The sequence below is a fragment of the Rhagoletis pomonella genome, unplaced genomic scaffold (genome assembly GCF_013731165.1).
Source record: "Rhagoletis pomonella isolate Grant_MI unplaced genomic scaffold, Rhpom_1.0 Rhpom_scaffold_00014, whole genome shotgun sequence".
In the NCBI taxonomy this organism is placed as follows: Eukaryota; Metazoa; Arthropoda; class Insecta; order Diptera; family Tephritidae; genus Rhagoletis; species Rhagoletis pomonella.
Genome location: NW_023458568.1, coordinates 7,857,829 through 7,882,492, shown reverse-complemented (window position 1 = coordinate 7,882,492; position 24,664 = coordinate 7,857,829). Strand labels below are relative to the sequence as shown.

The 24,664-nt window shown below is 38.0% G+C and overlaps 2 protein-coding genes across 2 annotated transcripts in view; one reads left to right on the top strand and one right to left on the bottom strand.

Annotated features, from left to right (window-relative positions):
- Nucleotides 1-18,479, bottom strand: part of LOC118749191 (ribose-phosphate pyrophosphokinase 2) — a gene marked incomplete at its 3' end in the record, with an annotated part of 31,579 nt that extends 13,100 nt beyond the window's left edge. Inside the window, 1 exon segment of the mRNA XM_036483974.1 lies at nucleotides 18,164-18,479. Coding sequence (XP_036339867.1) covers nucleotides 18,164-18,285 — 122 coding nt within the window.
- LOC118749126 (ribose-phosphate pyrophosphokinase 1-like) overlaps nucleotides 1-24,664 on the top strand; it is a 537,936-nt gene that overhangs the window by 140,518 nt on the left and 372,754 nt on the right. The window lies entirely within an intron of this gene.

Here is a 24,664-nt window from a genome sequence, read left to right as displayed (position 1 = left end):
CTGACGTGTCGTGCAGACGTGTTTTCGGTTCGCTCCTGTTTGTTTTCTTTTATTGCTTCAATTTGGACAATTCCTGTGGTAAATGCGGCAAAGCATTTTCAAGAAGTGACAATCTAATAGTGCCGTGCAGTGGCATTTGTAAAAAGCGATTTCATCGCACCTGTTGCGAAACCATTGTGTCCGAATACGACATTAATTTGTTTCAACGGAACCGCCATATTGGTTATTTTTCTGAGTGTGTTAATATGCCTGAAAATTTTTGTTTTGCCCTACTTATAAATAAGAGTCTCATCCCATTCCCATCAATACTCTCCCTAGCTTGGAAAAAATGCTAAAAACCGTTGTGAAAAACCAGCTACAGTACTATGTGGAATCCAATAAAATACTCATAAAAGAACAATCTGGATTCAGAGCTAAACATTCCTGTGAGACTGCGCTGAATCTGATGCTTTCTCAATGGAAAGAAGATCTTAACAGACACCTTAATGCAGTGGCAGTGTTTATTGATCTTAAAAGAGCATTTGAAACCGTTGATAGGGTCCGAATGTTGGATAAACTAAAATACATTGGTATAAAAAACACTGAGCTTGACTGTAATCGTAGGCAACAAACAATAGTTAATTCAAAGATGTCTAGTAAGATAGCCGTAGACATCGGATTACCACAGGGCTCAGTTTTGGCACCCCTGCTCTTTAATATATATATAAACTATATTAAAAGTTCTCCCAAACATTGTAAAATAAAACTCTTTGCGGATGATGCCTTGTTAACGATCAGTGATAGGAAACTACCAAATGCGATTGTCAAAATGCAAGAAGATCTTAATTCTTTGTGTCAATGGCTGTGTTCAAATAAACTCAAACTGAATGTGAAAAAGACTAACTTTATGGTATTTTCCAGAGCGGCAAATGCTGACTCCATAAGCCGTGAATTAAAAATCAACGATGAAAATATCGAAGAGGTGAAAAGTGTCAAGTACCTAGGAATATACATAGACAACAAACTAAAGTTTGATGAGCACGTTGAGTATACAGTCAACAAGATTGCTAAAAAAATTGGCCTTATAAAGAGATCGTGTAAGTCCTTGGGAAGAAGATATAAAACGTTGGTGTACAGGTCAATAGTAGAACCGCACCACGATTTTCTTCCTAGCGGGGGACTCCCATGTAGATAAGCTGCAAAAAATGCAAAACCGAGCGATGAGATTCATCCTCAGCAAACCGTACGACACACCAACAAGATGTATGCTTGAAACCTTGAATTGGTTAAGCGTGAAGCAACAAGTTTTTTACCACGCTATGAAATTTGTGTACAATATTAAGAAGGGCAGCCTGCCGGATTATCTTAGCGATAATCTCCGATATATAAATGAGACGCATACATATTTGTTGAGAGAGAATAACAGCTTCAGGCTCCCGAAGTATAGAACAGAAGTGGACAAAAAAAAAAATTTTCTATAAAGGCTTAAAGTGCTTCAATGAATTACCAGAGGCTATAAAAAATTGTGATACTATCGCTCTTTTCAAGCGGCTGCTATTTGACTATTGTAGAACGCAGCCTACAAGATAGTGATGTATCAACAATAGCGTGATAGATAGATAGATTTGTTAGAGGATGTGCACTGCGACCTTAGGTCTATTGTGCCCTCGGAGCTCATCACAACACCTCGTCCAGCCCCAGTGCTCTGATGAAACCGAGCAGTTTCGAGGGCTGTAGAGAGTGAATGTCTGAAGCCTCGAGCCACAGCTTCCCCAAGTGTGTTTGCCTTCTTCTCGACACCGCGTCACATTCTAAGATGATGTGCCGCGGGGTTTCTGGGACCCTGTCGCAATAGGTCTGCGCTAATCCCTAAGGTATGCATATGGGCCCGCAGCCTGCAGTGACCAGTTAGCAGTCCTGTAATAAATCTTAAATTAGTCTTGTTGAGTGTAATTAGTTCTCTGGATCTTCTGGGATTATAGCTTCCTAGAAGTTCTTTCGCCTGCCTTAGTCCAGGCGTATTCTTCCAATGTGTTCGTTCCTCTATTCTTAACTTTTCCCTGATAGTGTGAGGACCAACTGCAAGGAAGGGTTCTGGCCCTATGGGTCGAGTGGCTGCTGCTTCCCTAGCGAGCTTGTCAGCATCCTCGTTGCCCTGTACGCCTGTATGGCCCGGGACCCACATCAGCTGTACTGTGTTGAGTTCCCCCAGGGCGTTTAGTCTCTTTACACATTCCCATACCAACCGTGAATTAATTTCACACGACGATACGGCTCTCAGTGCAGCCTGACTGTCGCTGCATATGACAATGTGCTGTTTTCTCGGTTGTCTCTGCAGAATTACCTCCGCACAAATGTCGATGGCAAAAACCTCCGCCTGAAAGATACTGGGATAGTTCCCCAGGGGAATGGAGATATTGGCTTGGGGGCCATGTATTCCTGCCCCTATCCCTTCGTCGGTTTTGGAGCCATCTGTGTACCACCTTTGGGTATGGGGCCGAAAGGTGTTATCCAACATTGTCTCGTTCCAGGTTGCCTCGCTTCCTAGTACGGTTCTAAACTTTTTCTCGAAGGTTCTTAGCCTAACCATGTCGTCTCTATTGAGCTGGGAGATAGGAATCTTGCTTTTGATTTCCTCTCCGAGTCTGCTCGAGATCACCTTGCCTTTTCCAGTGCCCTCCCTCATGAAGTTTAGGAGGGCTTTTTTGGCGGTTTGTTCTATGACTATGTGCAGTGGCGACAGGTCCAAGATTACCTCCAGGGCTGCAGTGGGACATGTGCGCATGGCACCTGTTATACAGGTGCACGCCAGTCGCCCAGCGACGCCCTTACCGTGTTCCAATAGCGTGGATTGGAAACTAGGCCTTTCCAACCACCAAGATATCGAGACTAGACGGATCGGAAACTCGGCCTTTCCGACTACCTAGACCCTTAGATAATAAAAAATAAACGAGCGGATTGGAAACTAGGCCTTTCCAACCGTCACGAAAGCGCGACTGGGTGGATCGGAAACTCGGCCTTTTCGACCACCCAGGAGATATCAATAAATGGAGTAACCCAAAAAGAATAGCGCGGATTGGAAACTCGGCCTTTCCAACCGTCTACATAACTTCCAGATAATTGCATGCGTTTATATTGACATAAAATAATTGCAGTGATAAAGAAATAATGTTATTTAAAAATTTCCAATATAAATTTGCAATATAAGTCTAACAGACTGTAAAAAATAAATAAATAAAAAATAAAATAAATATGACTTGATCATGGCCTCACAGAAACTTAGCATTGACTTCTTAACGAGTGCCATTAATGCAAATTTCAAAAACTTTTCTGATAAAATTGATATGTTGGCAAATTAAATTAAATCCAACATGCAATCAAGAAAAATCATATACAACAACAATGCAAAATGCCTAGAAATGTTAGTTGCTGAGGTTAATACACTCAAAAGTGCTGCTAATACACCTATTGCTACTGTGGACAATCTTAGCAATAACAATTGCCGTTCTTCAATTGTGGTCGTTCCGCCTTCACGCGAATTAACTTGGTCTCAATCTGCGAGTGTTGACGACCCGTCTACCACTGTTCCCCCTGGATCGGCAAAAAAAGCAAACAAATCAACTGCTGATGCCTCTCACAGTACCAACATCGCTAATGCTGATGCGGTTAACGCTGTACCTGCTAGCGATAAGAATGTTTTGTCACCGTTCGACGTTAATGCTAATGATTTGCCTGTGTTTTTTTCTCCGCTTTCTGCGCACTCAGCTGATACTGGGGGAGTTAATGCAGCTGCTCATATTCATACTAATGATGTTGGTGCGGCTAACTCGACGCTGGCGAATCATCATGCACGTAATTATGCTGAAAACGACGCTGTTAGTGTTATCAATACGAATGCAGATGTGCCTACCAATTCGACTTATGTTGTTGTTGTTGTTGTAGCGGCTACAACAACCCCGCCCAGATCGGTTGATATCTCAGTCGTTGTCGTCAAGTTCCACTAACGGCAGCCCTAGGAAGCGTGCAGCCTCTATCCGGTCGGTCCACAAGGACAAAGCCGTTAGGGTTGTCGGGTTTTCCGGGCATGCGAAGAGATGTTTCGAGTCATGTGGGGTCTCTCCGCATGCCGGACACTCATTTGGCACATCCTCATTCAATCTACTTAGGTAGGAGTTTAACCTACTACAGTAGCCAGAGCGAAGTTGCGCTATTGTTGTTCGTGTCTCCCGAGGCAGATGAAGCTCCGTCTCGCCTATGTCCGGTGGTGGTGTGCCTAGAACGGCATTCACAGGTCTAAAGTCTACATAACTCGAGACTGACTCCCTGTGAATGCCGTTCAGGGCCAGTCGGTAAGCTGACGGGTCCAGAGGTTGCTTGATGAACCTCAGGACTTCGTCCGTCAGTTCATATAGATGTCTCCTGACGTACCTAGGCGAGGGCTCCTCTGCAAGCAGCTGTCTGTTTGGGTGGCCACTTCTGTGGCGCCCGATCAGGAACTGCTTGCAGAGCATTATGTTGTGCTCCTTTATGTTGTGCTCCTTATAACTCTGCTTGGTTAACAGCTGAGAACAGAAGGAATAAGAAAAGCAAAAAGCGTACTCGTGTGATGGGTTCTAATGTCTGTAATGAACTTGGTGTAGCTGCCCGTATTAATGTTAAGTGGCTACATTTGTCATCATTCCTGCCAACAGTCTTACCTGGCAATATAATTGATTATGTGGCGAAATATGCCGGTATTGAAAAGCAACAAATTTCATGTTTTAAATTGGTAAAAAATGGGTCGGATACGAATTCGCTCACGCATATTAATTTTAAGCTTGGGGTCGGTGATCAACATTATGATAATCTGATGAAGCCAGAGTTTTGGCCTTTTAATGTATCTGTTCGGCCTCTGCGACCCTGTTCACAACCTGGACGAAGGAGGTCAGGCTACCGCTGGGAATTCACGTCGATGACACACCAATTCCGACGGTGAATAACCCCAAAATACTCGGAGTAACATTCGACAGCCTGCTCTCCTTCTCTTCGCACGCAACCGCTATTGTCAATAAAGTACAGAGCCGCAACAAGGTCCTCAAGTCGCTAGCCGGCAGTACTTGGGGCAAAGACAAAGAAACGTTGCTGGCAACATACAAGGCAATAGGCCGGCCGGTTTTGAACTACGCAGCGCCCTTGTGGTCGCCGGGGACTAGTAGGACGCAGTGGACGAAGCTACAGACTGCACAGAACACCGCACTCAGGACAGCGACAGGATGCCTCCTGATGTCGCCCGAACACCATCTTCACGGCGAGGCGCAAATGCTCCCCGTAAAGGAGCACAACATCATGCTCTGCAAGCAGTTCCTGGTCGGGAGCCACAGAAGTAGCCACCCAAACAGACAGCTGCTTGCAGAGGAGCCCTCGCCTAGGTACGTCAGGAGACATCTATATGAACTGACGGACGAAGTCCTGAGGTTCATCAAGCAACCTCTGGACCCGTCAGCTTACCGACTGGCCCTGAACGGCATTCACAGGGAGTCAGTCTCGAGTTATGTAGACTCTAGACCTGTGAATGCCGTTCTAGGCATACCACCCCCGGACACAGAGACGGAGCTTCATCTGCCTCGGGAGACGCGAACGACACTAGCACAACTTCGCTCCGGCTACTGCAGCAGGTTAAACTCCTACCTGAGTAGATTGAATGAGGATGTGCCAAATGAGCGTCCGGCATGCGGAGAGACCCCACATGACTCGAAACATCTCTTCGCATGCCCGGAAAACCCGACAACCCTAACGGCCTTGTCCCTGGACACCAACCCCGCAGAAGCTGCACGCTTCCTAGGGCTGCCGTTAGTGGAACTTGACGACAACGACTGAGATACCAACCGACCTGGGCGGGGTTGTTGTAGCCGCTACAACAACAACAACAACCGACTTGTTTGCTGATTTTTTTTCGTCTAATTTCGCTTCGGACGAAGAAGTGTCCGACGATGATTTAAATTGTATTCAACGGAACCTTTCCTCTACCATGTCTTCTCCCGTTGAATTTGGCGCTCTCGTTCTTTCCGATGAGGACATAATTAAAGGGATAAGATACAAAAAAAATTCTTCGCACACTGATGCTGATGGTTTCTCGGCAATTCTATTTAAGAGTTGTGTTTCGCTGGTGGAACCGCTGAAATTATTATTCAACAAATCTTTATCTTCTGGAATTTTTATCGATGATTGGAAGCGAACTTCTATCACCCCAATATTTAAGAGCGGTTGTATGAATAACATTTCTAACTACAGACCGATCTCTAAACTATCAACCGTTGCCAAACTTTTTGAAGCTATCGTTAATGATAAACTTTACTAGCAAGATCTACGCTAACTAATCTTTCTGTCTTCACTGAAGACTGTTATTCAGCCTTTCGTCGATGCGTGCAGGTGGATACGATTTATACGGATTTCTCCAAAGCCTTTGATAAAATTTCCCACAAAATTCTTTTAACTAAGCTGGAGTGCTTTGGCTTTCATTCAAATTTTTTAAAGTGGGCTAAATCGTACTTACATAACAGGATAAGTGCGGTTGTCGTAGATGGTGTTGCTTCGGACCCTTTTGTTGCTATCTCAGGTGTGCCCCAGGGTAGCATATTAGGACCTCTATTCTTTAACCTGTTCATTAATGATATCTCTTCGTGTTTATCATCCTCTAAGTTTCTGCTTTATGCAGATGACTTGAAACTTTACTCTGAGATTGGCTGCACCAATGACGCTACAGCTCTTCAATTGGAGCTTAATAAGCTTAACAATTGGTGCGTTAGGAATCGACTGTATCTAAACATTAATAAATGTCACAAAGCGACGTTCATAAACTGCACAATCCCTTGCACACGTCGTATAGCACTGCAAACTCTACGCTTGAGTCGGTTAATGAAGTCAAGGATCTGGGGGTGTACTTTGACACTAAGTTTACTTTTGCTATGCATATTAATTATACGATAAAAAACTCGCTTGCTATGCTTGCATTTGTACGAAGGAACTCTTCTAATTTCTCAGATCCATACACACTTAAGATACTGTTTTCTGCTTTTGTGCGGTCTAAATTAGAATACGCGGCATTAATTCGGAGACCATATCATGCTATTCCAAGAATGATAGAATACAAGATTGCGCCAATCGAGCTGAGAACAACTGGCCGTGACGTCAAAATATACCAGAATGAGAGAGCAAGACGAACTCGACAGGAAAAAGAAGAAGCATCGAACAAAAGGCAGTATTGCCAAGTTTTAAATTTGAAAAAGCACCAAATTTTTATTGGAGTATTTTATGGACTTTATATGAATACATAATTTTATTGTAAGGATGCCGATTCAAATTAATAACAAGTAATTTTTAGCAAAAAAAAACCGACTTAAAAAAAATATATATATATCTATATATTTCATGATCCAATGATCGGATCTAAACCAAATTAGTATGGGACAACCTCTGTAACACTACCTTTCCGTTGCAAAAGGAATTATTGACGACGAAAATCGGTTGACGTGGTGCAAAGTTATGCGGTAACATACATAAAAAAAAAACAAAAAAAAATATTCCGACGAACTGATAACCTCCTCTTTTTTTTGGAAGTCGGTTAAAAATCAATGTTTCTTACACAACGGTCGATTTCTTCTGGCATGATTGAAGGTGCTGCACATATTTCGTTGTCGCTTATGATTGTCACTGTGCCATGATTTTGTTTAAATTTTTGTAAAATTGCTTAGCACACTTACGACTGCTATAAATTTTGCTTCCATTTTTTTAAGATTTTCTAATTTGAAGTCTTTAAAATAAAAACAAAAGCACCAAAAACGCACCCAAGCACAAAACTCAATAAAACATTTTCGCGTTTTGAATACCCACTAAATTTGGTGCGAAAATCATCAAGTTGGCAACAGTGAATATAAACAAAAGTATATTATGACGTCAGGGATTGGGTGGATGCTGTCAAATCGACGAAGAGAGGGTTAGCGGTCCGCGAATGGCGCGACCTTTAGTTTCTGGATCGTGATGCTATTCATATAAACAGGTTGGAGAGAGTTCAAAAAATTGTCCTCCGTTTCGCTCTAGATTCGCGATTCCGTCATATGAGTCTCGGTGCCGACTAATCAGCCTACTGTCCTTAAATGATAGAAGAACACTCTTAGCGATATTTTTTATTTCTGACATTGCTACAGGCAGGATTGACTGCCCGTCCCTTCTTGATAGGTTGCACTTCAATGTTCCGAGTAGAAACCTCCGTCGCTTTGAGGTATTTCGAGTTGGCCTCAGCAAAACGGCATATAGTGTCAATGCTCCTATTAATAGAACTCTAGCTGAGTTTAACGTCTTCGCAAATTCTTTAGACCTAGACTTATCAGTTTCTAAATTTGCTCTTAAAGCCCAGTTAAGTGATTATTTTATCAGTCATTAGTGTAGTTTATGATCTCAACTTATATGTAAGCGTTTTTTAATTTATTATGAGTGTGGCGAATTGCCAAAATGTCTGTTTCATGTGAATAATTGTCTTGAATAATGTAATTAAACTAGTAATACTCTCCAACATGTGTAGTCTGTAAGAATATTTTGTTCATTGATTTCAGTAAATAAATAAATAAATAAATCTATCTATCTATGTACATACATACGTACGTACAGTGGTCTACAAAATTATAGGAGTGCAATATTACGGCTAGTTGTGAATATTTGTCTTTTGTTTATTTAATGTTTATTTTTTTTTTTTAGGCTAGCTGGTTGTACAACAAACACCATATAAATTAAAATCAAGCTTTGTACAAAAATTATGAAAATTCTGCAAAATTTCACCAAAATTTCAAACTTTTTAATCAGAATCTTTAGAAAAAATTTTTGTATGCAGTTTTCTGGCACATTTGATTGGAGTTTAATGAAGTGCAAGTTTCAAGTTGGTGAAAATCCTGTTGGTTTTTGATAATTTTTTTGGATGAAGGTGTTTCAGATTTTTCCACACAAAGTATGTATATATGTTCGACACTGTGAGCAAAAGAAAATTGCCGACAATCAACGGGATTTTTACAACTTGAAGCTTCCACTTTATTATACTACAATTAAATGGGCTACAAATCTGTATAAAAATGGTTTTCTAGATATCCTGATTAATTAGCATTAATATGCCTTACATTTTATAATTTAAGATACTGTTGCTTTGCAACAAAGCGCTTTGAAATGAGTCTCTTTTTTGTTTTGTTCATTAATAATTAGTCAATGTTTGCAACCAATTTGGTGCTTTTTGAAAAAAAGAACAAACATTTTTAATGCAGTATTGGATTTATTATTGAAACGGAACAGCCCCTTGATTTACAAGGTAATCTGCTAAAGTATCCCTTAAGCGGAACGCAATTAAGGATGCGTTGCGTCGAGAGGACGTGATGGACGGTAACGGTCTCCAAGATCTGCCAAATCAGTTCACCATGTTTGTGCACTTTCCTCCGTATCAGCGTAGCCATTTGGGCAATACCAACGCTTGTGGTCGTTCAACATCATAAAAATGTGAAGCAACAGACAACCCAGTACAATTTTTTCAGTTTTCCGGACTGCACTCAATTGTACTGCGCAGCACCCGCCAACGGGCAGTTAGTATGCCAAAGGCGTTTTCAATTACCCGGCTTGCTCGTGAAAACGATAATTAAACACGGTTTTTGTTCGGTTTAAGCCTAAACCGGGATATGGCCTCATTAAATTAGGTTTTAGCGGAAACTCTGCATCGCCGACAAAAAATGGGGGAATACATGCGGTGACCTATCCCATAATGGTGTGCTTGGTGGTAAAGGCAGTTGATTTGCCAAGAATGAAGTATGTTGGAAAACTCCTATAAATAGGTACAAATGACATAAATACATGTTACAAGATTTCAAAGCTTTTATGTAGTATTAAATTTTACCCCCATCACTCTGGCTTCCATAACTTCCAACACTTGCCCATGTGAGCATATATTTTGCGTCACAATTCGCCATTGACATAATACTGTAGGACTTTTTGCAGTTATAGAACATGGAGCCGGAATTGTTTTGAAATCTTCGGCAATTTGTTAGTATTGAGTAGTACTCGGCTCACTCAGGTAAGCAGAAGATAATGCCCCCCACAATACCTGGCATGTTTCGAAAATAATCGCGCGTATTGTAGATTTACTCAGTTTATACATGGACCTAATTATTTCGAAGGAAGCTCCATGTGCAAGATACCTACAGATTAAAAGGATTTGTTAATAAAATGAACGTTCCTTCTCATATTTCAACTAAATAAGTGTAATTGCGAGCCGCTCTTCACATCCAATTTTCTGTTTGGGTTTTTGTAAAAAAGAGCCAACTAAATTCAGCAGTAAGTCGAAGACTTTGCGAGTCATCCTGGTCTCGATGAAAAAGTTTTCCTCATCGTACATCTTTTTTAAATAAACTTTTTTAAAATATTCATTTGGCATTCGGCCACGGTTTATTGGGCGAATCGCCCACGGTCGAACTTGTCGACGCTGCTTAGATTTTTTGAAGGCTCGGCACATATTTAAAAATGCTAAATTTAAAATTAAATTACGCTCCATGCTTTCGAAATATATTAATTGGCAAATGACACTATTGTTTACATTTTCATAAGGTTGGTAGTGCTGATAAATTTGGTAGTATTCGGAGCATAATCAGCCTTAAGTTTTGTAAAGTTGTGTTACGTTTAAGAAGTTGTGCGAAGTTGTGCGAAGTGTGCATAATCAGACCTTAACGCCTATGTCCCTGTGGACCGACCCCATTGAGGCTGCACGCTTCTTGGGGCTTCCGTTAGTTGAGCTTGACGACAACGACTGAGATGTTAACCGATCTTGACGGAGTTGTTGTAGCCGCTACAACAAAAACAACAACACGAGGCACTCTAGAATTTTGGAAGTTCTTCCAGAAGACTTTAGGCGCCTAAACTACACAGTCCCGCCTACGGGACTAAAGAATCACTTCCAGACAAGGATCCCCTCAAGGGAAGAATAGGAGGGGGATTCGGTCCTGATGTTGTTGTTGTTGTTGTTGTTGTTGTTGTTGTTGTAGCGGCTACAACAACAACAACAACAACAACATTCGGTCCTGATCTCGTATTCTGACTCAACAGCCATCTGCACTGAATGAGTTGGATCTGAAGGTAGGAAGTGGGGTATACTCGCAAGAACTCTCACTTAGCCTTAGTTTTCGTCTGCCAGATCTATGTGGCGTTTTTCAGGCTGAACTAACAGCGACGAAGCTGCAAGTTGGCTGATCGATTCTCTAATTAATCTGAAGGCGGTAACAATCTTTTCTAATAGCCAAGCGGCTATTAAAGCACTTAATTGTGACAAATCTACGTCGAAGATTGTTATGGAATGTAGACGTACTCTTAAGAAACTGGCAAGATGTTACGTCACTAATGTTGAATGGGGGCCAGGCCATAAAGACATACCGGGAAACTGTACTGCAGAAGAACTAGCAAGGGAATAGACTGGTGCACAAGTGGCTTGGTTTCATTAAGCAACAAGCGACCTATTGTATGTGACACTGTTTGTTATGACTTACAGCAATGTAAGCGTACAACTTGAACAGCTGCAAACCAGAAATGTCATCAACAGGCAACACAACTTCGGCTCTCGCGACAATGCACGAAATACGCGACACTGTTCATACATATGGATGAAAGGAAATGCTGGCAAAACATTGTCATACAAGCTCAGACAAAAACAATCCTTGCAGTGCGTGAACTGTGTTAAATGTGTGTATGAACATAAAATAACTGCGCAGAACTGGTTTAGTTGGATTTAAAAGTAAATAGAGTAGAACGAAGTTGTGAGGCGAAGTGTTAATGCATATTTATTTAGAAATAATTCGTATTTTGCCAAAATGAATGTATACAATGTAAGTTTTTTTATACACAAAAGTACATACCTATGCACACTAAGGCTCCAATTCGGGCGCAGTTAACGAAATAATGCTTTTAGATATAAATATTTACACAGATACAGACAGTTTAGTCAGGGAAGTAAATGATACTTAAATAATCTCTATAAATGTATGCCCAAATTTCAAATTTAAAAAAAAGAGTTCAACTTTTGAATAACTAAAAAAAATTTAGAGAAAAAAATCTTTCATGGATAAATGTATGCCCAAATTTCAAAAGAGTTTAACTTTTAAATAACTAACAAAAATTTAGAGAACAATTTTTTTGTTTTTGTAATATTTTAATTTGTGAAAATTTAAATTGAGTGACGGATCCCCTATCCAAAAATATGTGTATTATTAAAATTGGTGATTTAGCGGAAATTTCGAGCCCACTTCAATTCTATTAACAGCGTAAGCATATTGCAAAGCTGTAAAATTTGTAAACCAGTTTTGGTAAAGGTATACTACTATGTATATTAGTGTTTAAATCTATCACCCCCCAGAAGATAATTTAGGTAGGCCTTCTTAAGTGAAGCCATTCTAAGAGGCCTACCCAAGAAGGGCTGGAAAAGTACTTCCTTGCATGCCTTCTAGAAGGGCTTATCCATTTACAATTTACGCGAATGCATAAATTCATATTATTTAGCATTACAAATGAATTTTAATAAACATTTTAAGTTGCAATAACACAAATTTGATATAAACCTTAAGCAAATACTTCAAAGATGTATGAATTTTATAAATTAAAGAAGCAAGTTTAAAAGATTCCTCCAAAAGGCCTTCTGAAGCACGTCCTATAAAAGCCCTTCTGGAAGGCCTTCTATGGGTAGCGAAAGAGGAAGACCTTCAATTTGTGCCACTTCATACAAAAAAGAAAGGAAAAAGGAATGTAGAGTGGAAGGCCGCTTGATTCTCAGGAAGGCCTTTCGGAAGGGCTTTTAACTCCTTAAATTATCTACTGGGCCCTATTGCGAGTGTCGACTGGCAGTAGATCGATAAAAAATTTTATTGTTGTGAATGGTTGACTGAATTGTAAAAAGCTGTTTGTTTATTTACATTCGTTTCTTTATTGTTTCAGTTATATCATTTTTGAAATAATTGCTTTTATTATAAAACTTAAAAAAAGGATACTGTTGAGATATGGTTCAGTGAAGAGAAAGTTGATATGGAAGCTATTTGATTAGTAGAGATAGCTAAAGCAAGGTTGCAGGTTTAGCAGGATTTGCAGGAAAAGCTGTTTTCGCCATTAATAAACCTTATGGGAGGTGGCCACCTGGAACAGCTTCCTGTAAAAACCTGCAAATCGTGAAGCATCTGGAACGCAACTAGTTTAAGAAATTCGGTACGGTTTAGTTATTTGTACAATTATTTTGGGTTGTTGTGTCGAAAGCGTTCATTCCAAAAACTTTATACATACACGTGTAGTGAAAGGATTTGACATTAGTTTAAAATAAAGATTTCAAATTTGGGAGCACATTAATAATTTACGCAGTTTTACGGTACGAAGCTGTTTTCAATAGCGGATATTTTAAATCTGGTACTTATCGCCGGAATTCATGCAACGACAAAGCTTTTTTTTTTTAAGCTGCATTCCCAGTGCGTTATCTTCTTTTAATTTCAAAAACTTCAACTCTTCTTCGTTTTTCTTAAAAAGGAGTATTTCGAAAATTGTAAATCCATCAATTATATTACATAAAAAAGGGTTTATGAAGTATGCAAACGTACATTTAAATAATTTCAAATCGGCAAATCTTTCAAAATCTGCTTTTAAATTATGTGCAATATTTTTTTCTTGTCATGGAAAATGATGAAATATTCTTTTTTTGAGATCATGAATAAAAAGACGTAGTTTAGTTTCAAAACTTAAAATAATTTGCGACAAATCAAAACCATTTTTATTCTCTCCTTGTAGAGATAAATTCAAGCTTTGCAAATGTTCCATCATATCGGCAAAGAACATTAAGTCAGAAAACAAATTTTCACTCTCCAATTGCGGGTAATGTTCCGATCTCAATTTGCGCATGTGTATATAAAAAGAATAAAATAAAAAAAAACAACACAATGGAAAAGAATGTCCAGCAATGAAAAGTGTATTTTGTGCCAAAATGTTCTAAGCAAAGATAAAGTAAAAAGCGCCGCACTTTGCTAAAGGTACTGGCCCAATGTAGGCTTGCTTTGCTTGCTTCGCTGCGAGAAGTGTCTAAAATTATTTGGAATATACTAAAACGTGTAAAGGCTAGCCAAATGGCAGCTTTTCTTCACTTACTTTAAGCGCCTCAATTTTTCAAATAGGCAAACGTTTTATTTGAAAGCGTTTTGTAGGCTTTTGACAAAAAGGTATGTTTCCGTTCAAAAAACCTAAATTCAAACAAAAATTTGCTTACTTAATTTAAAAAAGTCATGAAAGTAATTCGAAACGAAATAAAAATTGTTCGTTGGTTCCATATTTATATTTAACATAAATATCGTTATCTTATAGTAAAAAGTGGCAAAGCGCACTTTTACAAATTTTACACGAGAGGAAAACACTTCTTATAGCTTTTTTCTTCAAGTAAATCGCTCTTTTACGTTATAGTTTTTTTAGTAAATGTAGATATACATATATATGAGTAGTCCACTTGCAAAGTGCGCTATGTAAATTGTTTCGATTTTTAGTTTTTGGTGGACTACGTACCAGTATTTAAAGTAGTATCATGTCCACTAACAACACAGTGCAAAATCTTTTTATATTCTGAAAAAATAGCATCAAATGTTAACTCTTCATCCAAAAGTCGCTATCATACTTATTTAAAAACTTTCAAAAGTATCCATCTTCTGATGAACTTAGAAAACTGATTTAGGTCGTATAGACTGTTAATGTTATCTTATGACATGTTATGTTTTGTTATAATTTTATAAGGCTCTTATTTATCAGGTAATAATAAAAAAGATTCAATTTAAATGTTACTTGTTGTCGTAGTCGTTTTTTTCAAATTTATGGCTTTCGATTATAAAATCGCAGAACGCTGTATGCAAGTGGACTACTCATATGTATCGTTAATACCATTTCTTTTAAATGCAAACATCATTTCGCATTAATTTAAAAATAAATCGGCCCTATGCGGATATCGTCATCGTCGACGATCGGCAGCGCATCAGTAACATGGCTGGCGATGGCCGTATCGTCACTTTTACTGACGATGACGATATTCAACATAGGGCGGAATATGAAAGTTTTTTACACATTTTCTACAGTTTTCTAAGGAAATATTTATTTGTGTTAAGGGAACAGACATTGACTTTTCAACCAAACATCTGGTTACTTTGACAGCGTTACAAGCCGCCATTCGGGCAAACAAGTTTTCGAAGTAAATCAAAGTGAATTAAAGTCAGCAAGGCGTGCAAAGCAGGCCTGCATTGGTCCAGCGCCTTAAGCAAAGAGCCGCGTTTGCCCACCGTTATTATAGTCGGTGTTCAAAAGAGAGAAATGTCAAAAACACTTCTACCTTATTTAATATGCCTTGGTTTTACCTTTAAATATTTTTATCATGCAATATAGTAATTTAACGTCATTTACCTAAAATTCAATTAACGCACGTCAACACAAAATGACGTTGTTGTTTTGTTTCCAATGCAATGTTCGCAAACCAGGCCACAAACGACGAGCATGCTCACTGAAAATCAAGCCGAGCACACTCGCGCACATGTACGTCGTTTGTGGCCACTGTTACGCTAGGCTGAAAGAAGTACCTTTTAAATTTCGAACTAGGTCGTTCATTCTATTTAATGAACTAGTTCTATGAAACTTCTACTCCTGAAAGATCTCTGAGGCTTTCAGTATATTCGTTGGGAAATGTTTAGCTATTGGTACAACGATTTAGGGGTGGGGGCGGAGGGGGAAGTGGTGTGGGCCCCACAAATCCCCCCTAAACGAAAGAGGATTGACGCCGCTTTATGAAAAGTCACCCCTCCCCCCCAACCCCTCCCACAGACCTCTGGGGAACTGTTTGAAAATAGGGGAATTTTAGCGTTTTTGCAAGGAAAAAACAAAGTTAAACTTGCGTCCGAAGAAGGGGGGCTGAACACCTTTTGCAGAGAACACCTTTCTGCGTAGGCGGCCTTCGGCCGCGCTTAGGGATTATAACCCTTACTACGTAGAATTCTCCTTTCTGTGTGACATAACTGGGGCTACCGCCCCAGTGATGTAACCTTGGGAAAGGAGGAGGTAACTAGAATTCCCTTTCTGTGTGGTAAACCTGGGGCTGCCGCCCCAGTGATGTCTATTTTGGTGTTTTATAAAAATATCTTGTATATAAAAATTTATATACAAATTTGTAACAAAAATTTGCAACAAATACCATATTTCCAACCGACATTATTGTTAAATTAGTGCACAGATTTAGTAAATTAAATTTTTGTAATAAAGTGTGAACTGTTGTCTACAAGTGTGTGTAAAAGTTTTTTCCCACTAGAACTTGAAGGGAGATCTCCCTATGTGAGGAATAAAAGAGTACTCCCCTTAACCTGATTTCTGAGCAATAAGAGAGATTTGTCGGTTTTGTACTCCTTTATTACTCGTTTAGGAGTCAAATAAGAGATCTCCTAAGCGAGCGACGAAATAATGCTAATTGTACTCCTGTATTGCTCGCTTAGGAGCTTAATGAGAGATCTCCTAAGCGAGCAATTAAAGAATGCTCCCTGAGGCATGATTTGGGAGCAATAAGCGAGATTTGTCGGTTATGTACTCCGTTATTACTCGTTTAGGAGCAAAATGTGATGTCTCCTAAGCGAGAAATCAAAGAGTATTCTTTTTGATTGATAGGAGAGCAATACGCACCTCGCTCAAAAGAAATTTGTTTTCGAAAAAATTTATCATACAAGAAAAACAACAGAAAATATTTCTTATAGAAGCATAAGGAGGACACAATAATTTAATTTGGATAGCACACAGATTTTAATAAGAGTCCGTTGGTATGTACTTCAAATTTTGTTTAAATATATTAAGTATGTATTGTCTTACTTATAAATGCACCGTTAAATACTTTTCAGATTGCGCAAATTAGTGTCAGCATTTAAGTGTGACCCCCGGGTTTAAACATCGCATGGGTGACAAAGATTTCAGATAAGCAAAGTCACCTTCACAATTTCCCCGCTTGGTGGATTCCTGAACTGGAAGGCATCCTTGACACCCAGGAAATCAAATAGGAGTACATACTTATACGTGCATATAGGTGAATATAATTCAAATCTTATCTTACCGTTTTGTTATTATTATGTTTTAATTTCATATGATTTCTCTGCAATATAATTCTAAAATTAAGCAATCATGTAAGACGTATCATTTATGTTTTATTTTTAAGATCTTGTAATATTGCACAAATGCACGTGATTAAAAAGTTAAATAAAAAAATTTAATAAATAGCAAAATCTATTCTGCTAATGTAAAATGTTCGTTATCATTGCTCCCTTATTACTCCTACAGGAGGTTTTCGGGATGTCTCTAATGGGAGCACTCCTTTATTGCTCGTTCGGGAGGAATATGTGATGTTTTCTATGTGCACTCCCTTGTTGTCTTTTTGGGAGGTAGCTATGGGAGTACTCCCGTATTGCTCTATTAGGAGGTTTGTGGGATGATAATTCTGTGTGTGCTCCCCGATTGCTCGTTTAGGAGGTAAAAGGGATTACTCCCCCTCCTAGGACATCCAATGTTAAAGGGAGTATACAAAATTACATGCTTATACACAGAAGCATAGGGAGCAATGGGGAGTATTCGTATACTCCCAAGGGAGAACTCACCGAGCAATCGTACGATGCTCCCAAGTTCTACTGGGTTGATTCGATTCACGCGTTTGGGCACAGCAACCCAAAATCGTTGTACAAATTCATAAACAGTACCCTATCCGTTTTCCTTTGTTTTGAGTAGATGAAGGCGCTGAGCTTGATCCTTTAGCAACGTGTACATGTGATAAACATTAATTTCCTTGCACCGATTCCATAGTAATAAGTGGAACAAAATCGGCCGTAAAGGAAAGCCAACTCCACAAATTTTTGTAATTTATTAATAACATTCAAAAACAAAGGCGTATTGGTTATTATGGAGTTATACGAACATTCCCAACCGATCAAACTAGATATACATATTTAGCGCGATCTGGGTACACAAAGTTTATAAAATTTCCTTGAATGTTATTCAAACATCTTAATTTTATTTTCATTAAAGTCTTTCTCTCTTGCACGCAACACATCTGATATTGGATAATCGGAAACTGGCCATTGCAAAATGCGTCCTTATTTGCACTCACCACGTCTCCAAATTACTGAACTTCTTGGTCACTACCTTCCCCAAATCTATGCCCAAACGATCAACTATTCTTTGGGCTAAATCTGGATGAGAAGTGCCGGAAAAAACTTTTATATTAGGCATCCTGGAATGCAATGTGTTATTGCTGGAAGGTATCTCCTGTTGATCCAAGCTGCCACTAATAAAACTCAACACGCGCCGAAATAAGAGGTCTAACTAGAAACACACTGCTTTAGCTTAAAAACTTGCCATCCACTTATTTATCACTGCGTTGTTTTGAATGCTGTTTCTAGTCAAAGTAGCCCATAGGGATAATATTTAACCCGTCGGTGTGCCTTACGCTAAGTTTAGACTCGCAAGTCAAAAAGGGCTATTTAAATCTTATTTTATGGGCTGTTTTTGCTTACGCGTAAAAGCACATTTAGCGCATTTAGCTCTAAATGCTACTCTAAATGTACATTTATCCATACAAAATTCGTCACCTAAATGCAACGAAAATGCAACTCCATTTTTGCATTAAGAATCTAAATGCTAAAAGCAACCCTGTGATCTTCCAAAATTTCCACGATTCGAACATGGTTTAAAGATAAAAAGTGCCAACATTGCTTTTTCGAGTATACAGTTGCTAGCTGCGTTTCAGTGATCGCCTATCGAGATTTCTTTTATTTTACATTACATATTTGGATAAAGAAAAGTTAAGCAAATTCAACATCGATGTGATGCTAATAGAAATCTGGATCAATTTGTGATCAACTCTGTTTGTTTTGTTTCCTAATTAAGTGAGGAAATTTTAATTGAGTGCACCAACAAATGAATATATACACAAACAAATGTTCGGTTATGGTTAAAACAATTCAAGTTTTTGTATTGAATTTTTGGTTTAAAATTTATTTTTTCCTTTTCAGTAGGGTTTTTGCACATTATCTTCTGCGTGAGAATTGATCGTAATATATACGGATCTAAATAAGAGACTGGAACACGGCTGTTTGTCAAAAGCACACGATTTCGAACTCGCGTAAACGTACATTTGCTAAATGCGATAGCATGAACGCTCTTCGAAAACATATGTTAGAAAGTGCTAAATGTTGCATTTAAAATGCAGTAAAAACGCTGCATTAGGGCCAATTTCAAATAAATATTTAAACGGCACTTAAGTTTAAGTGTGGATTGTTGTTTAAATGCCATTTAACTTTCGTTGGGTTCAGATCAACTTTATTTAAATATGCCAAACAAGTGGCAACACTGTTGCTTGCTCCTTGAAATTGTTGTTGCATTTGCTTGTTTACATTTTGTACTGACCAGTTGATTGTTCTTTGGAAAGATTGTTAAAACAACCGACCTATCAATCATGGTTGTTTGGTACAAACACAGGGTTGCATATCTCATTTAAATAGCTAGTATTGCCCATTTAATGCAGATTAAATGTATGATCTGAAAATGAATTGCGGAAGTTAATCAACAATCTCTACTTAAGTAGGCCATCTGAAATTGAGCCTTAGTGGATATTTTACACTGAATGAAATAAAAATGTAAGAAGGGTTTATTAATGGTAGTAGTGCACAAATTAAAATATATTTTTTAACAGATCAAGGCCATCTGCAAAACGAATCATTTGCTAGAACTCAAGCAGGAATTTTTGAAGAACTGCGCCTGCATAACAGGGTAGAGTTAAACCGATATGAAATTGATAGAATATTTATGTTGGATCGTCCTGAAGGAGATAAGAGTCTGTGATATTTGTTCATTTATGTATACATGAAAATGAATGACGTTTAAGTTTGTATTTTTCTTTACTAATGTAAAATAGAAATGAACTTAATTAATTGTTTACAAAGCCCTAATGACACTTTGCTTTATTTGCATTGCTTCAATAGATAATTCCAAACTAATTTTGCTCAGTATAACCTACAGCTGTTACGCCTTTTTTATGGCTTAGCCCTAACACGTTTTGTACCAAATCCAGTACCTAGTTTACCGAATTCCTATTTAAACGAGAGTTGTTTATAAAACTACAAAATAAGATTTTAGTCGACATCGTGAGTTTTATTTTCCCCGAAGCGGTTTACTTTTCACTTTTGATTACATTTCGGATGAATTTTTTTCTCATTTTTAAACTTTGTGAAGCAATTTTTAAATGCCGAAAATTAGCAGTAAACCTAAGTCAATACAGGTGGTGGATGAAATTCGTTCATTTTTTTCGCGTATTTTACTATAAAAATTTCGGTCCCGTGGCAACACTGAAGTTTACAAGGTCGTTTGCGCATCAAATGTGTCTCGTAAATTTACGAGGGGCTCGTAAATAGAGCCGCATACACATTTTGACAGTTCTTTTACGAGGCTCGTAAATTTAGGAATTTTACGACACTTGTACGAGTTTAAGGGAAGACGCCTATTAACGTTTTTCGAAATCCAAAATTGCATCTTTAACCCTAGATAACTTCCACAATTTATACTTTCGCAATATAAAATTGGTATACGTGTGCTCAGCATTTACAACTCTATCGAAACGGTGCGTATTCTTTACTTATGCCAAAAGTGCCCTATGGCTGAACCCGGCCAAAAATGACAAAAGAAAATCCAAGAGGGATTTCAATCGACGTATTTTAATGCCAATCTGCCTTAAGGCCCGTTTACATACAACTTTGGAGTTGCGTTGGCGTTGGTGTCGCTTCGACAGCTGACTATGAATACATACATATAACCAAAGTTGGGCAACGCCAACGCCAACACAACGCAGAAAGATGGCCAATTCTCATTTTTTCGCGCGCGTCGTTCGTCAGCTGTTCTAAATAATCAAAATTATGTGATTTAATTTTCATTTTTAATCAATTGCGGGCAAGAAATATAGTTTTTAATGCAATTATTGATGTAAAGTTTTGATTTATCTGACGCTAGTATGTTAATTTAGTGACCAAAGTATTCTCTGCTAAGCGATCATTGTAGCAAGCACGGGCGTTTCTCGTGCTGCTGTCAAAGTGACGCCAGCGCCAACGCAACGCCAAAGTTGTATGTGGACGGGCCTTAACACCATGTTCTGACCGACATCGAAAACATGTTTTCGTTGCTAAAACTGTTTTTCGACCTAAAACTTGTGTTTTCGTCCATGTAAAATCTGTCAAACGAAAACCAGTTTTCGCTGAAAACTACTTGAAAACCCACGTTCCACTCATTCCAATCGGTGTCTTCACTAGTTTTTTTCGATTATTTATCGAAGTGGTAGTCATATATTATCATCTTTAATACGCCATTTCGGATTTATTGGCCCGTAGTCATAGTCAAAATAAAGTCGACTTTAAAGTTAGTTGGAGCTTTTTGACATAATTTTCAATGGGATATCTGTCAAAAAAGCTGCAACTAACTTTAATGTCGACTTTTTTTTGACTATGACTACGGGCCATTGTTAATTGGCTGCCCGAAGTAAAATAAGGATGAAAGTGAGGGGTTGCTAATGAAAAGAAAATGAGGGAAAAGCATTTTGGTTTTGTTTTTTGTAGCAAAACTGTAATCAGAGGATGTAAGAAATGTCAACGAAAACACTAAACGCCGGTGTGAACAGCCTTCAGCCCACAATCCCAAAACTCGATTTCAAAGTGTTTTCGTTGTCGGTCAGAACATGGTATTACGCTGCGTCTACATAACTGCCGTCTCCACATGATAAAGTTTATATCTTGATACATATTAAAGGTCTGCATCGGAATTCAGTTTGCTTCACTGTGAAGTTTTTTTCAAATATGTAAACTACTCATACTTTAACAAAGAGGGCATGGAAGGAAGAGAAGTGAAAATTTTGAGCACTGTATACATGAAAAAAGTACTCAAACAAAATATGTTCCGAAAAAAATAAAAACATAAACAAGCAGTACTATGGTGTTAAACTTCCACAAAAAATATGTTCCTTCACAAGTATTTTTTGAGTATTTTTGGAAGTTTTCGTTTAAAAAATACTACATAATGTTAACAGACATGGAAAAACAATGTAGGGAATTATCAAGGCTAATACCAAGCTAGCCCAATACCGAGCGAGAGACAAAAGGGACTCCCACAGCAACACCTCGAAGGAGCGTTTTAAATTATGGGATGAATAAGCATTCCATATGGGTTATCTGCGGATGACCTGTTAAAGAAGAAACGTTATTTTTTACCAAACTGCTTCACCGATCATAACCAAATTGCGATGTACATATCTACTGGAAACCTTCCAAGGATGGTCATAGACCAATAAAAAATTCGACATATCAAAGGCGCGTGCGTATTTGCGGTAGAGCTTTGGAATTCGGTTGAGTGATATATGAAGACAAACCCAAACTTTTGAAGGGAAAATTACGTTATTGGAAAACCTGACACTATGGAGGTTAACGGACCTCTGAGTTCTAAAACCCCACATATATGAATTTTCAGGTTTATTCAATGCATTTATTTTTATTTATTTATTTATTTATTTATTGACAGTCTTTAAGACCTATAAAAAATCTTGTCAATTACATTATAAACTTATTTAATTTAATTGATTGCTCTTCTACTAATACTATACATTAACATTTTTCTTATTTTCTTTACTAATTTTTACTTATTTTCAAATACATACTTTATAAATTTATACATATTAATTTATTGTACAATTAATTAATTAATTATACGTACATTATAGCCTCGGGTTGGATAGCTGGCGAGGCCTAGTCTCCAGTCTATCTTTATGTTCAGCAGGCGGAAAGGCCTAGTTTCCGCTCTGCGTCACTAAAGGCGTTTACCATGGTCGGAAAGGCCGAGTTTCCGATCCATGTTCTTTTCATAATTATGTTGCTGTGAAACGGGCGGAAAGCTCTAGTTTCCGCTCCGTACTACGAACGAGCTGTTGGACATGGTCGGAAAGGCCGGGTTTCCGATCCATGCTCGTAACTCCTCTCATATGCTAGTATCTTGTTAGAATGGGGAGACCCAATAGCAATCTTATATGTGTTTTTTGCAATGCTCGTATAATAAACTTTTGAATTTTTGTAAGCTATTGCAGCTTCTCATATCTACGGGGAGTTCGTTAAACATTTTTAAACCTTTATAGTACAAATCTCTCTTTTGATTTTCCGTCTGGCAAAATGGTAGTTTAAAGTTATCCCTGACTCTGGTTTCATAGGTGTGAGTGTGACTGCTGTACCTAAAGTTATCACTCAAGTATTTCGGAAGGGTTCCATTCTTTATATTATAAATAAACTTCATTGTATGGAAAAAGATTAGTTGTTTCACATTTAACCAGTTTAAATTGTTCAGCATTGATGAAATGCTGGTATCGTATCGGGCGTTAAGTATGTGCCTCATAGCTCTATTTTGCATTTTTTGTAGTCTCTCTATATACGACTCAGGTGTTATAAACAGGATAGTGGGGCAGTATATAAAATGTGGCTCAATAATTGATCTGTAAACCATAATTTTATATCTTCTACTTAGATGTTTACATGTCCTTTTCATAAATCCAATTTTTTTCGACGCTTTGTTGATGGTATACTCAATGTTATCATGGAATTTTAATTTATTATCAATTAAAACACCAAGATATTAAATTGTAGTAACCTCTGTAATTTTTTCATCCCTAACATGTAAATCGTGTCGCCCTAATCTAGTTTTATTTGCTGAAGAAATTATCATGTAATTAGTCTTTTTTACGTTTAACATTAGCTTATTTTTGCATAACCAGACATATAGTGAGTCTAAGTCATTTTGCATTTTATGAGTTGCTGTGTCCAAATCGTCTTCACTTATAGTCAACAGTGCATCATCAGCAAACAGTCTTATCTTACAATACCTGATTGATGATAAAATATCGTTGATGTAGATATTGAAAAGAATTGGTGCTAGTACTGATCCCTTTATCCCTGCTTGACGTTCAACTGACCACGAACCTCACGTGATAGAGGCTAACGGACCTCGGATTCGCATTTAGCCTGTCGAATAACATAGGGTTTGGTTTAATATGCATACACTTTTTTTGTAAACCTGTGTAATTTTTATCAATATTTGTTTATAATTAAATCATTTTTCTTTTATATTTTACTCACTTCTTTAAGATAAATTTTCTGCGGATCACACGAACGAGAGTTCAAATAATACACAATGCAAAATGTTAGCTAAACCCTAATTGCGCGAAACAATAAAATAAGCCCCCTTTCTTCAACGAATCAAATTCGACAATGAAAATAAAATTTATGAATTTTCTTAACATTATGTTAAATGATAACATTTTGAAAGAAAAATTTTCATAAGTATTCGTATACTTCCTATGAAGTTTTCAAATACTGCTGAATTCAATCAACATACTCAAGTGTTTTGGAAAAGCGAAACAGTGTTTTATGTAGCAGAGCACTGTTGAGTAACATTGCTCAGTTATTCAAATTTATGATGTTCTCTTTTTTTCTTCCCATCTTTTTTACTACTCTAAAATTTATGTTCCATTTACTCATGTACACATGTGAAGAGTATTTCTGCTGGTATATTTGCAGACCTTTAATACATA